General features: G+C 44.6%; 1 protein-coding gene across 4 annotated transcripts in view; it reads left to right on the forward strand.

Moving 5' to 3' along the window:
• Positions 1-13,328, forward strand: part of RCOR1 (REST corepressor 1) — a 90,018-nt gene that overhangs the window by 58,844 nt on the left and 17,846 nt on the right. For all 4 annotated transcript variants that reach the window (XM_067295003.1, XM_067295004.1, XM_013940774.2 and 1 more), the window contains 3 exons: positions 5,664-5,716; positions 9,940-10,101; positions 12,734-12,852. In XM_067295003.1, the coding sequence (XP_067151104.1) occupies positions 5,664-5,716; positions 9,940-10,101; positions 12,734-12,852 (334 nt within the window). The remainder of the gene's footprint in view (positions 1-5,663; positions 5,717-9,939; positions 10,102-12,733; positions 12,853-13,328) is intronic.

Here is a 13,328-nt window from a genome sequence, read left to right on the forward strand (position 1 = left end):
AATGAAATGACACCCTGGGGTCAGAGGTACACAGGCAGGAGGTGATATACAAGGAAAATTTAAGCTTCTAGGAGGTTGTGGGGTGGAAGCTTGAGAGGTAATGTGCAGTCCTTTGGCTCAAACTTCCCTGCCCTTGCTGCAGGGTATTCTGTTGTTCTTGTCCCTACTTGGGTTAACTTCTCCAGGTAAGGCAGGCTTCTCTTTCCCTTGTAGTTGCATCCAGGCTTTCGCCTCATCTGCTGCAGAAGAGCTCCTTCAAAGCAGCTGAGGCCTAAATCCTCTTGTGCCTCTCTGTTGCTGAAAGTTTAAGTAGCCTTTGTGCCCATGTACCTAGTGCTCTCTGTTCCTAGAAATAGTCTGAAAGTTACCCGCTACGAGACCACGTGCCTGCCTGGATGGGTGCAGCAAGGGGTACAAACACAGCTGTGCCCTGGCTCTCCATGGCTGCTCCTGCTGCTTGTCAAACACATCATGTCCTGCTCAGAAGAGGAAGGGGAGTTTTTCCAAGGCAGAAAACCTGTTTAAATAGACAGGTATTGGTTTCCTTAATACATAATTTTGTCCAGAAAAAGTGCTCAAACCTCCTCGCTTTGATCTCTGCCTGCTTCTCCATTACCTCCTGTTGCAGCTCACTTTTGTGAGACACTTGTCCAAACTCGGTGCTTTTCGTGGCTTCCCTTTTCTGTCCGATGGCCGCAAGGTGGCAGAATTGTTCCACTAATGCTCAGCGAAGGCAGCGAGACGGCGATGCAGCTGCTCATTTTTATAGCCAACGTAAAAGCTATGGTTAATTGTTTGTGTACGGTCACCATTGTGTTTTGAAATTTGGAGGAATTTTGCATGTACGTGTCTGATCGATGTTACTTATTTTCTCTATATAACATTGATTTGTTCTGGGTCTTGACTTTTTCATTTCTGAAAGGAGAGGGAGAGGAGGGGGAGATGTACAGTAACATCCAGACTTCCTCACAGGTTCCAGCATTGATCAAACCCTGTGAAGCACATTACTGAGGCCGCTTTTGTCCTTATTTCACCCTGTTCTGTCAGGGTATTGCATCACGTAATATGCAAAGTGCTCAGAGCTCCTGCAGTACCCCAGTAATAGGGGTGAACTGAGGTTGCAGCAACAGCTCTGCCTCTGCATTCCTGTTGCTTTCGATAGGCTTTAGCTCTCATTTCTGCTGCAGACCCTCCTTGGGGGTCAGTGAGTCCACTAAATATTATATGATATTTGTGGGGTCATAAAGAAGCAATTTGGGGTTGCAGGGGGGGGAAATTCTCCAGAGAGATCCACTCAGAGGGATCGTTTAATCTGATCAAATGGTGAGGAGGGGGGGGCACTGCTCTCAGGCGTTTCTCTTTTCAGAGTTCTCCCACCTCCCTGAAATTAATGTTCCTGTTTTACATCTCTGAATTCACTGTTCTAGGATGCGGGACTGAAAATCAGCAATGCAGTTGTTTGCTCCTGTCTCCTTCCTTCTGTCAGCCGAGAGAGTCCCTTTCTTTTGCCTCTAATAAGGAATTCTTGTAGGAGGAGGATTAGCAGAATAAAAGGGTGTATGAGAAAAGCAGCTGGAAACAAGACCACAGAATTCAGGGGGATGATGGCACCATTTTGATCAGAAACTCTTTTCCTTTTAGATGGCGGGGGGAAGCATCTTTCTCTCTCCTTCCTTTCCCACTCCCCTTTTGTGTCCCTTGTCTCTTCCTCTGTGTTATTGCTGCACTAGGGGTACTTTGGCTGTCCTTTTGCACATGTCACTTCTTGCACTAGAGTCATTTTTTTAGTGTCTGCGCACTCTTTGCTCCTGTTTGCTTGCAACAGTATGTATGTGGGGCTCCGTCCCCTTCACGTCCCTACCTTTGATACTGCTCACGCCTTCCTGAGCATGGCTAGCTGTAGGATGGGGCTCTTTGGGCAAGCGCTCGCTCCACTGTGGGTATGGACAGGCAGGACCAGGGAGGGGAGTCCTGCTCCCCCCAGCTAACACACAGATGTGAGAAGAAATGTAACCCAATATGTGAAGAAGTATCAATTTGTGATTCTCTGCTGTTTCTCTCCCTCCCCCCTCCCCCGCCCCCCATCTGGTTTCTAGTAGCAACAGGAGCCTTCTTCACAGGAGCTGTGCATCTCCTCTGTCACACAACTGTCTGTGTTCAAACATCGCTGTCTCTTTGGTCTGGTCCACGCCAAAACATCTTTGTAGCATAGATAAATCAGTTGGGTGGGAGAGGAGTGTGTTCTCATCTCCCCTGTGCAGGAAAAGTTATGCTGGCAGGAAGGACATGTTGTGGCAGAGCTTATGCTGGGGGGAACAGGAGGGGATCACTTTGCTAGTCTTCCTGATTCTCTTCTGGAAAGCAGCTAAGCGCCGTGCTGGCAAACTGTCTCTTCTGGTGTAAGCAGAGCTCTGCCCTAGGCTCCTTGGGCTCTGTGAACTCTGTCTAAACAGATTGCTGGGTTACATGCTGAGCATGACTGAATGCCACTGAAATGCAGCAGAGCAGAGTTTCACGTGCCTGCTGCCCTGGGCTTTGCTGGAGGTGCGCAGGAAGGCAGAGATGGAAGAGAGCGCTTATTTACCTGGTGTGGCATGTGAAGCATTAAGCTTGTGGCAATTCCAGGCTCTACTGGTATGGGACACTAAAGAGATCCTGTGACTCAGCTGGTGCCATGCTCTTTCTTGCCCCCTTCATACGAAGGGTGATGGTAAGGAAAGAGCAATCAGGAGGATTGCTCAAGGGACTGTCATACCTCCCAGATGGTGCAAGCATCGAAGCCGGCGAGGCCGCAATTAACCAAGAAACGATGAGCAGAATCAGCTAAATTGGTTTGTTCCCTGCGCGTTTACTGATGGAGTGGAGTAGAGTACGATATTGTACTGCTTGTCCTTCCTCCATCCCCAAACACCCTTTTAGTACATGGACGCAATATATTGGTGTGTGTTTCTGGTTGGCTTACTACTTTATTCTCTCTTTCTTTCTCTTTTCTCTTCCTCTACTTGGAGGTGTCACAGGCCCCACATTGACACAGAAACCCCCCCATCCTGCCTCCTTGCATGGTGTCTGACCTGCTGGTAGTCCACTATTTGGCTCTGTGGTGTCTTGGCTTTGTATAAATAAAATCCTGTTGATACTGATGTGGGAGATCCCTGCTGATGTTCTCCTAACTGGGTTAGGAGAAGAAAGGCCTTGATGGTCTTTTGGGGGAGGACTGGGGGCGAGGGGGAAGAAGGATATTTTTAACTGCTTATAGTGTCTGGTGTAAGAAAGATAATATGCTGGTGAGGAGAACTACCTCAGCTCTTCTCTGCATATATTAAAGGATAAGATACTGAAGTCAAATCAGGAACCGTAGATCCTTCCACAGTGAAAGTGAGCTAGCTAATGCAGCAGTGCTTAGCATTCAAGAGCTTAATTCAGCCTTGGACTTTAGAGAATTCAACTTCCTTCCCTCCCCCTTCCTTCACCTCTCTCTTAGGCAAAATATACAACACACTGCATATGGAATACCTGTCCTAAGGAAGCTGAGGGCGTGCAACCAAACACTGGCACTGGGAAATGCTGCATGTAGGGTTTCCTGGCAGCTTTTGCATTTGGTGTGGTTATGAAGTCTGGAGCCATCTAAAGTGGCACTTTTGCCTGCATCCTGCTGATGTTCCCTACCTTGTTTGGGGCACAGAGGGAGGGATGGTGTGTGGGGAGGAGGCGGTTCCCTTCTCCTCTGTCCCTGTGTGGTCCTTGTGGATCATATTCTCCCCTCGGGGTGTGGTTCTGCAAGAGTTTTTTCCCATGATAAAGCTGGCTTCAGAGGCTCCCACCTTTTTGTAACCCTCAGGATGTTCATTTAGGCAAAGCAGCAGTCTGAGAAGCTCCTTTCACTACCCCCATCACCTCCACTGTGTCAGTTCAGCTGTTCAAGAGGTTGCATTGTGCAAGAAAAGGTCCTTTGCAAGAAGGGATTGTTTTCTGCAAGTTCAGCATGGTCCTTAGAAATGATTTGTTGACTTGGAGAGGGGAGAGACCTGCTTGTGTTGCAGGGGTGTAAATGAGTGGCTGGGGCTACACCTTTCCCTAAAGGGCTAATAAGAATTGTACTGAACCAGTGCAGAATGTGGTCCCCCAAACAGGTTCATCAGCCCTTTGGGGGTGCCTGCTGTGTGCAGGGTGTGTGGGGAAAAACAAGTGGGAGCTTGGAAGAGTAAGAACCTCAAAGACACCAGGAGTGTCCTTGCAGCTGGGGAAGTGCTGACATAAAACTACACCTGTATTTACTGCATGATCTTCTGCTGCCCCAGCTTACAGCTGCATTATTGTTCTCATGGACTTTTCCATGGCACTTATCCCATATCACTAGCCTTAACAAAACCCTCTTTGCAACACCTTCGAGGAAAGGAGATGTATTAACTGAGTTTCACAAATGAAGGACTTGCACTGGTACAAAATGCTGTCTTGTTTAGTAAGATGGGACATCCAGTTTAAGTGCCTGGGGTTCTCTTCTTTCCACTGATGACAAGCTGGAAATAAGCTGTTGCTCTTGTGCTGTGTCTTCTCTGATCCATCCTCTCTGCTCCTCATCATAACTTTTGAGCCCACTGCCTGGTTTGCTGGGCTGAAGAAAGATTTGAGGAGTGTCCTAGCTGAAGGAAGCTGACTGGTCTTAAAGTTCAAAATTTTTACAAAATAGGGAGAATTCTGGCTCTCTGCCTGTTCTGCCTCTTTGAGCATACTTGCACTTCAGTATTCCTACATACAGCTGATGTTTCCACCATGCTTCCACTTGGTTAGGTGAAATGAGAACCCCCCTTTTAGCTTGTTTTTCAAGAGTATTATCATCATTATGGTGCATTTAATAATGCCCAAGCACAAGGACACAGACTTAGAAAGAACAAGACTGGTACTGACTTTGGTCCAGTCCTTTCAAATGGGTGGTGCTTGATGTAATGCAAGGTCATTCATACCGAAAGAGATATTTGAGTTTTAGTCCAAGCTATGCAAAGTATAACTCCTCAGGGCATCTTTACATTGTAAAGGTTAAAAGCTCATGTGGGCCTAATAATACATAGAGGTGGGATTTGGTCCAAGATGAAAGTTGCTGAGGCATAAAGGGCTGAAAATTTGCCAAGATATCTTCAGTGACTGTGCAAGATTGTAGCCTTCTGGCAGTATTGGAAGGTGTAGATTGTGTGCATTTGGGTTTTTTTTGTTCTTAAGAAAACAGCTGCTTTAGGGGATAAGAAAAGGAGATGAGATGTAGTTGAAACACTCATGTCTTTGAGGTTTTGGTGAAAAAGGTTGGTATTAAAAACTTTGAAAGAGTATATGTGAGCAGATTGTAAGAGAAAGGCTTTCTGCTTTTAACAAAAATAACCGTAGTTCTGAAATGTATCTGTGCATTTCAGAAGTACTGAAACTGGTTTGGATATCATGCATTATTTAGGCTTGTTAAAGAAAATATGTAGTCATTTGTCTGGTGACTGTTTTGTTTCCTTCCTTTCTTGAATTGTTGGAAGCAGCAACTCTTCACAAGAGTTCTCTGTGGAGGGTGTAATGACCATGGCTGAAGTCAGAGCTGCAGAGACTGGGTTTAGCTTGGAAAGGGGAAGGGAAGGGAGATGAGATCGTTGTATGAAATGCCCTTATGCCTTCTCTTTGTTTTTCAGTGGACGAATATATTGCCATTGCTAAAGAGAAGCATGGATACAATATGGAGCAGGTAACAATCCTTTTAATACTTCATTTAAAAATTTTTTCCAGCAGGTATTAAAACATGACTTAAACTGATTGCCTAGAAGTGCTTCTTCCTTTCTGCACTGTCTGTGTTCTTCCTCTCTTACTTCTCCCCAAACTGAGTGTTTCTAGCAATGACCAGTGCTCTGGGAATAGAGAGCTCATCCTGAGTTTGTCGCTGAAAGTCTTTTAACAAAAAGCCCAACCAATCAAACAAAAAAACCCCAAACTTCATTTTGGCCATGAGTGTTATGCTTCCTATGGTGGTTACCTCTTGAACACTTTCAGAACCCCAAGCAGTTTTAAAAGATTGGCTAGTGAGGGCGACTTGTCTTTGGACAGCTGCTAGCATTGCAGTTTCCAGTTGACTGCCCCGCCTCTGCTTCATGGATGTCTTGGCTGTTATTAGTGAGTTACTGAGGTGTCACCTTCCTTTCTGAGGCAAACCAATATCCATGGCTGTTTACCATAAAATTATGCTGTAAATTGTTTTCCAGTTTTGTAGATGAGCAGCTCAGATGTCTGTTAGAGGTGGGGTGAACAGTAACTTCATCAGCTATTGCTGAGGTTAGTCAGTAGCTTTAGCCTATGGGTAGAAATCCTAGTTTGAGTGGCAGATCTCTTTTTTACTCATCTTGGTTTAGGATTTTTTTACTTATCTTCCCTTTGTTAACTAGCATCGATTCCAACACTCATCCAGGGAGGTGAGAGACCTGTGCATGGGAAGTTTCTCTGAATTCTGTATAGTGTCTCCATATGTGCTAATAATTACCTGGAAAGGGAAGGCAGGCACTCATGCTGGCAACTGAGGTACTGTCCCTAAAAAGGGATTCCATGAAAACTTGAAATTTTGTTTATGAAATGGTTCAGGCAAAGGCCATGAGCACAGAAACAAATTATTTGAACGGGGAAAGGTGTGAAGTTAGATGACTATGCTGTCTTCTTTGAGTCAGACTTTCAATGGTTGATACTCATTCTTGAAAAGGCATCTTGTGGAACAAGAGCATTGAAACCTGCAATAGCCAGCAAAACTTTCAGCAAAATCAGGAATGATCAGAGTTGATATTTATAGTTTGTAAGAGCAAAAACCAGCAGTAGAACAAACAAAAAGGTGCCAAAAGGCTGTAAATTTAAATCCAAATAACCCCCCGGGTGGTTCACTTCTGTTGAGATGGGTGTATCTTATTACTGGAAACTGTGGGTAGTATTGGCCAAATAGATCATCTTAGGCTAAGAAAAAAATTAACTGCGTGATTTCAGTGGCAAAGTGTTTGGAGAGTGCAGACTGATCCTGAAGACTGATCAAAATAAACTTGTGTTTTTTGAACAAAAAGCAGATGAATTCTTGTGTTTTGAAAAACTTAGATTTGACTAACAGATTTGTATTTATTTTTAATGTTGGAAGTAGGCCCCCTCCCCTCTTTCCTTAAGCACCTTCTCTCCAGCTGCCTCTTTTCCCTTCCTCTGTGTGCAGAAGTAGAAGTCATGGGACTCTCCAAGCCAGGCCATAGACTGGCTGAGCTCCTTCTAAAAACTTCCCTTCTAAAAATTTTCTAACTCCTTTCCTAGCACTCTCACATAATACCCTGAAGATAAACGTGTTTCCTGGGTCCTTTGAGATTTCCAAGATTCTCGAAGCTAGGCACTTCCAGGAAATAACTGGAAAGGATCTTTCTTGCATTGTTCTGCAAGGCACGTACTCATTTCATATTATAGGGAGTTGTATCAAGGCTTTTAAATCAGGATGATTTATATCACCCAGGGGCACTTTCCCTTCAGCTGGTATCATCAGATTCACTGTTGGCTGGGTAATTCTTTGGAAAAGCTGCTGTGAATTCTCTGGAAGCCAGTCAGAACTGGGCATTAGCTTTAGCATTTGGCCACCATCTCTGGGCTTTACTGGCCAATGTAGCTCTTTCCTACACGCACATTCTCTTGACAGCCGGTCTCTTAGGGCCGCTGTGCGGATGGCTTGATCAAGAAAGCTGTTGCATGCAGATCCCTGTCCTTCCATCTGTGCCCCAGAGCCTACCTTTGCAGATGAAGATGTGCCAGTTTGTTGAAGTGAGTGGCAAGCTCTCTGGTGGGGTGAAGGGGGCTCACGTGAGCATTCCTAATCCCACCAGGTTTCCCGTCCAGCTGGCCATGTGTGTGTGGAGCGCAGCTCCTGTGTGCTTGTCCTTTCTCTCCCCTCACCTGTGACTGGGTTGCACGGTGTGGGCTCCAGCGCTGATGGACGACTGCTGGAGGCGGCGGATCTGCACTAGTGGGAGTCCCTTCAGTCTCGCCAGCTCCAGGCTTGGCAAAGGGCTGTAGCAGGCAAGTGAGGTCTGTCAGGGCAAACCCGCTTTAGCTGGCACTGGCAAACTGCAGTATGTTGCGCTGAGCTGTAGAGGTAACAGGCTTGGGAGCCCTGCACCAAGTCTGGCCGAGAGCTGTGCTCTCCTGCCAGCCTGTATCACGCCCTGGGAGAAACCAGGCTGGGGAAGCTGTGTGCTCACATGGGTACAAATGCAGAGAGCTCTCCTAGGGCAGCATGGGGCTGGAGGAGTGTGTAAGAACTTGAGGTATGCTGGTGTTGTCAGCTGGATGTAATAAGCCATTATGTTTTCTCCTCATAGCAATACTGCTTTCCTGTTTAAAAAAAAAAAAAAAAAAAAAAAAAACCTTAAAGGAAAGTCTTTTTGTTTATCCTTCACTTTGTGTAAAGCAGCTGTCCCCTAGTCCTTTGCTTGTGGCTTAGCAATGTTTAGGATGATCCTGCCCTCCTAAAATGTCTCTTCGTCCTTGTCTTTGCCTAGCTTTCTCGCAAAGATACTTGGTATAGCTCATATCTGAACCTGGGAGGTATGGCGAGGAGAGAAAACTCAGCCCTTAATCACTGCAAAATAGTTCCTTTGGCTCCACGCTCACCAGGGTGGATGGCGTTAACGGGCTGTGTGGCTCCTGTGACATCTCAAGCAATTGTGTGGCGACTGAGGCTCTTCCTCGTTCTGTATCGTGGCATAAAGGAATTCTGCACAGGGAAGGAGAAGACGCCTAGGAAGCACTGAAAGGCCAGTAGCATCAGGAAGAGATCTTGGATAATGTTAGTATTTATGATCATACCTTTTGCAGAATCTCAGTGGAGCAAGAACCCATAAAGGAACTGCTTTTTGCATAGCAAAGCATAGTGGGGAAATCCCAAATTCAGAGGGATTTTGTAGCTCTGAGTGGACAGGCCGAAACTGCTAGTTGAGGGTAACTGTGGCTGCAAAACCTGCGCTGAGTTTGCATATGATGAGCCGGTTACTGTGACGTTTTACTCAGCAGCTTGGGGATTGTTTTCACTTTACAGCCATTGTGAAAGGCTGGTTTCTAGCTCTGCAGAGTCAGGCCTTCCTAAAATGACTTGTGGTGGTCACTGGCATGCCAGATGTAGTGATGTGTCATAACGCGCACGAGCTGTGCACCCCTGGGAGAGGGCTGGCTCTGAATGAGTGTCGTGGGGAACGCGGGAGGAGGACCGTTCGCAGGTGGCAGAAGCGCAGCGCATGCACTTTGTCTGTGGAACTGAAAGCCGGAGACTGCAACAGTGAAACGAGATGTAGTTGAAGGGGACAAATGAGCAGCCCCCAAAATGAGTGAGATTTATTTCTCCTTTTGGCCAGACATCTCTAAAGCAAATCAAGGTTGTGTGTGCCCCTTGCTCTTCCTTCTTCCGATTGTTCCCTTATCCTCTCCCACTTTTTCTTCCCTTCCCCCTCCAAAAAAGCCCCCAACCAACTAAAAAAAACCCAATGAACGAAACCATCCTCCTAATTGAACAGGAAATGATGGGACTTTAACAATGACAAGAAGCTTCCTTCAGTCTAGTCTGATATTTTAGGTAGTTTTCCCACATCTTTAACTTCTCTTTGCCCACCATGATCAGTAAAGCGGGAATCATTTCTTCAGTTTTCTTCTTTCCCTTTCTGTTGTTACTCCCTTATTACTTTACCGCTTTCATGGTCTGGGTTGATTTCAGACTGCTCTGCAAAACCCAGGAGGACATGGGTCAGAGTGCAGGTTTCTTGCACCCAGAAGAGTGTCTCTGATGTAGCTGAGAATTAAAACCTTGGCTCTCCAACATGTGTTGTCTGAGCATACTGCTATAGCTCTCTCTCTGCATGCATGCAATAATATTTCTTGTAATTACAATTGTCCCCTTGGTGTCCTTGTTACTTCTAGGCCCTTGGGATGCTGTTCTGGCACAAGCACAACATTGAAAAATCTTTGGCAGATCTGCCAAACTTCACTCCGTTCCCAGATGAGTGGACAGTGGAAGACAAGGTCTTATTTGAACAGGCCTTCAGCTTCCATGGGAAAACCTTTCACAGGATCCAGCAGATGGTAAGTGGTATAACAGCAATGAAAAGGCTGAACAGACAGTTGGACTGTCATCTTCAGTGCTGCTCATGCTGAACTCCTGTCTAACACTCTTGGGAGGAAACAGGCCAAAGTGGATGTTAAAGGAAAAACAGTCCTATGAACAGATAGAAATAACATCACTTCTGGAGTATCTGTGGAATTGTTTTCCTGAAGTGAAATCAGACTGCTTTATCAATTCAGGATAAACTTTGACTGTGCAATTTTTATTGGTTGGAAATTACAGCTTTCAGTCCCCTGTGTGCTATGGTAGTGTTTGTCTCAGCTGGAGTTCAGGCGTGGTCTCTGCATGCATGCCCACCCACACACAGAGTAAAAATCATCTCTGTGCAAGGTTCATTTCCTTTCTTACAACCTGCTTTTTAGGAATCTGTTTTGTTTGAGTGTGAAGTCTGTATTTAATTTGATTTGGGACTGTCAGTGGATGCTATGATGAAAATTTACACATTTGAAGTATTCAGTGCTTTGCTATTAATTGCTTGTAATATTTCCAAAACTTTTCTTTCAATTTTCTGTGATTGCAATCTTCAAGAGTATGTCTGCCTGAAAGCAAAATGCTGGGCGTGGGGGATACAAGGAGGTAGGAAGTGAAGAAAACTGACTTCAAGCAAAAGAAAATGTGATTTTCTTTTGAAAGATGGAGAAGGTGGGGCGTAAAATTATTAATAAAATCTTGAGTTTTTTCACATAGCTCATTACTTGGGTAGGAACCAGATTTTGTTCTTTGTTCTCCTTCAGTAAAGTACCTCTCAATGTCCCAGTACATCCTGGTTACATTGGTTGTGACCCTTTGAAGTAAGCCTTGCAGTTGCAGTCTGTTCAGATCTGCCTCCAAGTATGAAGGAAAACTGCAGGGCTGCAGGAAGAGGCTCATTCTCTTGTCCTCCTTGAGTTTTCCTTCACTGGTGTTCATTTGCAAATGTTCTTGGAGTCCTGGGGTCTCCACCTCCGTAGGTTTGGATGACAGGACTTGTACATGCTACAGACAGTTGTTACAAACAGTCTGGAGAGTTGTGGATTCCTGAAGAGTGAAGCTCCTTTATTGCTTCTTTATTGCTCTGTTCTTAAATGAAAAATAAAGAGGAAATGTCCCAGGGGAAAAAATGGAACGTAAAGCCCTTCCTGTTGCTTGGTTAAACACCAAAGTAAGAAATTCACAGTTCAGTTTATCTGCAGAAGCATGACTCTGTCCTTATGTGAAGTGCATTCCAGTATAGGGATGCCAAGCTCATATACTGTTCCCTAGGTAATGATATTTTACTGTTGCTCCCAAAAAAGCCATCCTGCATGAAAGGAATTAAATGGCAGGAAGCTTTGTGTTCACAGGGGGCAGGAATGAATGGCTCAGGAGCCTCTTAGTTGTTCCTTTGTATCTGATGGCCCATTTAGCACTGGTGCAGCTTGGAACTGAGGGGAAAATCATTGAAGCCAGAGAATGGAAAGTAAGTTATCTGTCAGAGCTGGTTCTGATATTTTGGCACTCTTAGGGTGTTTTTATAGCCAAGGTAATATTTGTCATGAACAGCCTCATTCCTGAGTTTGTTCTGTGGAGCTCTTTAATCTCAATATACCAGCCTGCTGGATGGATATTGGCAACTCAGCATTGAAATAGCTTACTGTAAAGGCACAACATGTGTTTGACAGGGGATGAATTTATGCCTGTCTGTAACTTGTTGGCCAGGATGATATTTCTCATGTGATTATTAGTACCTAAAGTGAATCTGCAGTCTGAGAACCAGGCTTATCTCAAGTGAAGACTTAAACTGTAGTGTCTGAATGAGAGAGATCTGGCTCTTGCTCACAGTTTTCTTTTCCTCCCCACCCATTCCACCCTCCAAGCTGAATCAGACTCTTATCTAAAACATGTCTTATTGAGAAAGAAAGAGGCTGGGCTTTTACCTTGTAGAAGTCTGGTTTGAGAACATCCACACTGAGTACCTCTAAGAAGTGGAGAATTAGTCTTAATGTAGTTTTACTCTTTTTTTTTTTTTTTTTTTGAGGCAAGTTTTCCATTCCTAGCTACAGGGAAATGACATGTAGTACAAGAGGACAAAAAAAAAATACTATGATTTGTGTTTTCCTATATCCTCAGATCACCATGCAGAAACGTTTCACCTTTTGAAGCCATCTTTTACTGAAACCTTTGAATAGACTTCATGTGAATGGTGTGAATAAGCCTTTTTAACCAAACATCAAAGATGCTTTTGGGATGTAGCCTGCAATTCAGCAACGCCTACATTTAGTACATTTGCCTGTGTTGGCTTTTAAAACTCTGTTACCTCAGTTTCAAGACCCCATTCTGTATTTGCTCTCACTAGGTTCCTCTATTCTGAAGGGAACCAGCTGCCTACCTGGTTAGTAGGGGCTTGCTGAGATGCTGTTTAGAGATTTTGATGTCCTAAATAGTAGGCAGCAATCTAAAACAGTCCCCTTTGAAACATTTTTGAAAAGGCTGCAGAACTGCCTTGCTTGAATCTTTGAGAGAATTCAAAGTAGAGAGTTTAGCTGTTCCTTGACAAAAATAGACCAATTGTATGTGAAATCCTGGGGATACTTTACATATAAACATATAAAAGGATACATGTTTAATTTACAGCTTCCTGACAAATCAATAGCCAGCCTGGTGAAATTTTACTACTCCTGGAAGAAGACAAGGACTAAAACTAGCGTGATGGACCGTCATGCTCGTAAACAAAAAAGGGAACGTGAGGAAAGGTAGGTTTGCAAGCAGAAAGGCTGTGTATTGACACACACTGATTTCTCTAGAATATCTGAATATTTCAGACATTCCTGTTAGTCTGTAAGAAACTAGGTGTAGGATTTTCCCCCAACTGTTTCCTGGTACCACACCTTTTTTCCCCACCCCTCTCTTTCTTCCCTGCTGTGCATGTTTTGCTTTGCTTAAAACCAAAAGAAATCTGTCAGCAATTAGGTGTGCTCCCTTCTTCAATGCTATGCAATTCCTGATTGCCTTCTAATGCGGTGGTCCCCAGCCCATCACTCTAGATACTTTTCCTCTGATACTGCTTGAGGGTGGAGGAAATGAAATTAAAACTGATGTCTACAAGTTGTTTGGTACTGTTGTCAGCAGAGCCAGAAAAATTGATGAGCAGAACAGTAAAAGGAAATTATAAAAGAACTAGAAATCTGCCTTTATTTCCTCCATGTGATGCTCAATAGAATGACAACAT

Source organism: Apteryx mantelli, chromosome 4 (assembly GCF_036417845.1).
Source record: "Apteryx mantelli isolate bAptMan1 chromosome 4, bAptMan1.hap1, whole genome shotgun sequence".
NCBI classification, from domain to species: Eukaryota; Metazoa; Chordata; class Aves; order Apterygiformes; family Apterygidae; genus Apteryx; species Apteryx mantelli.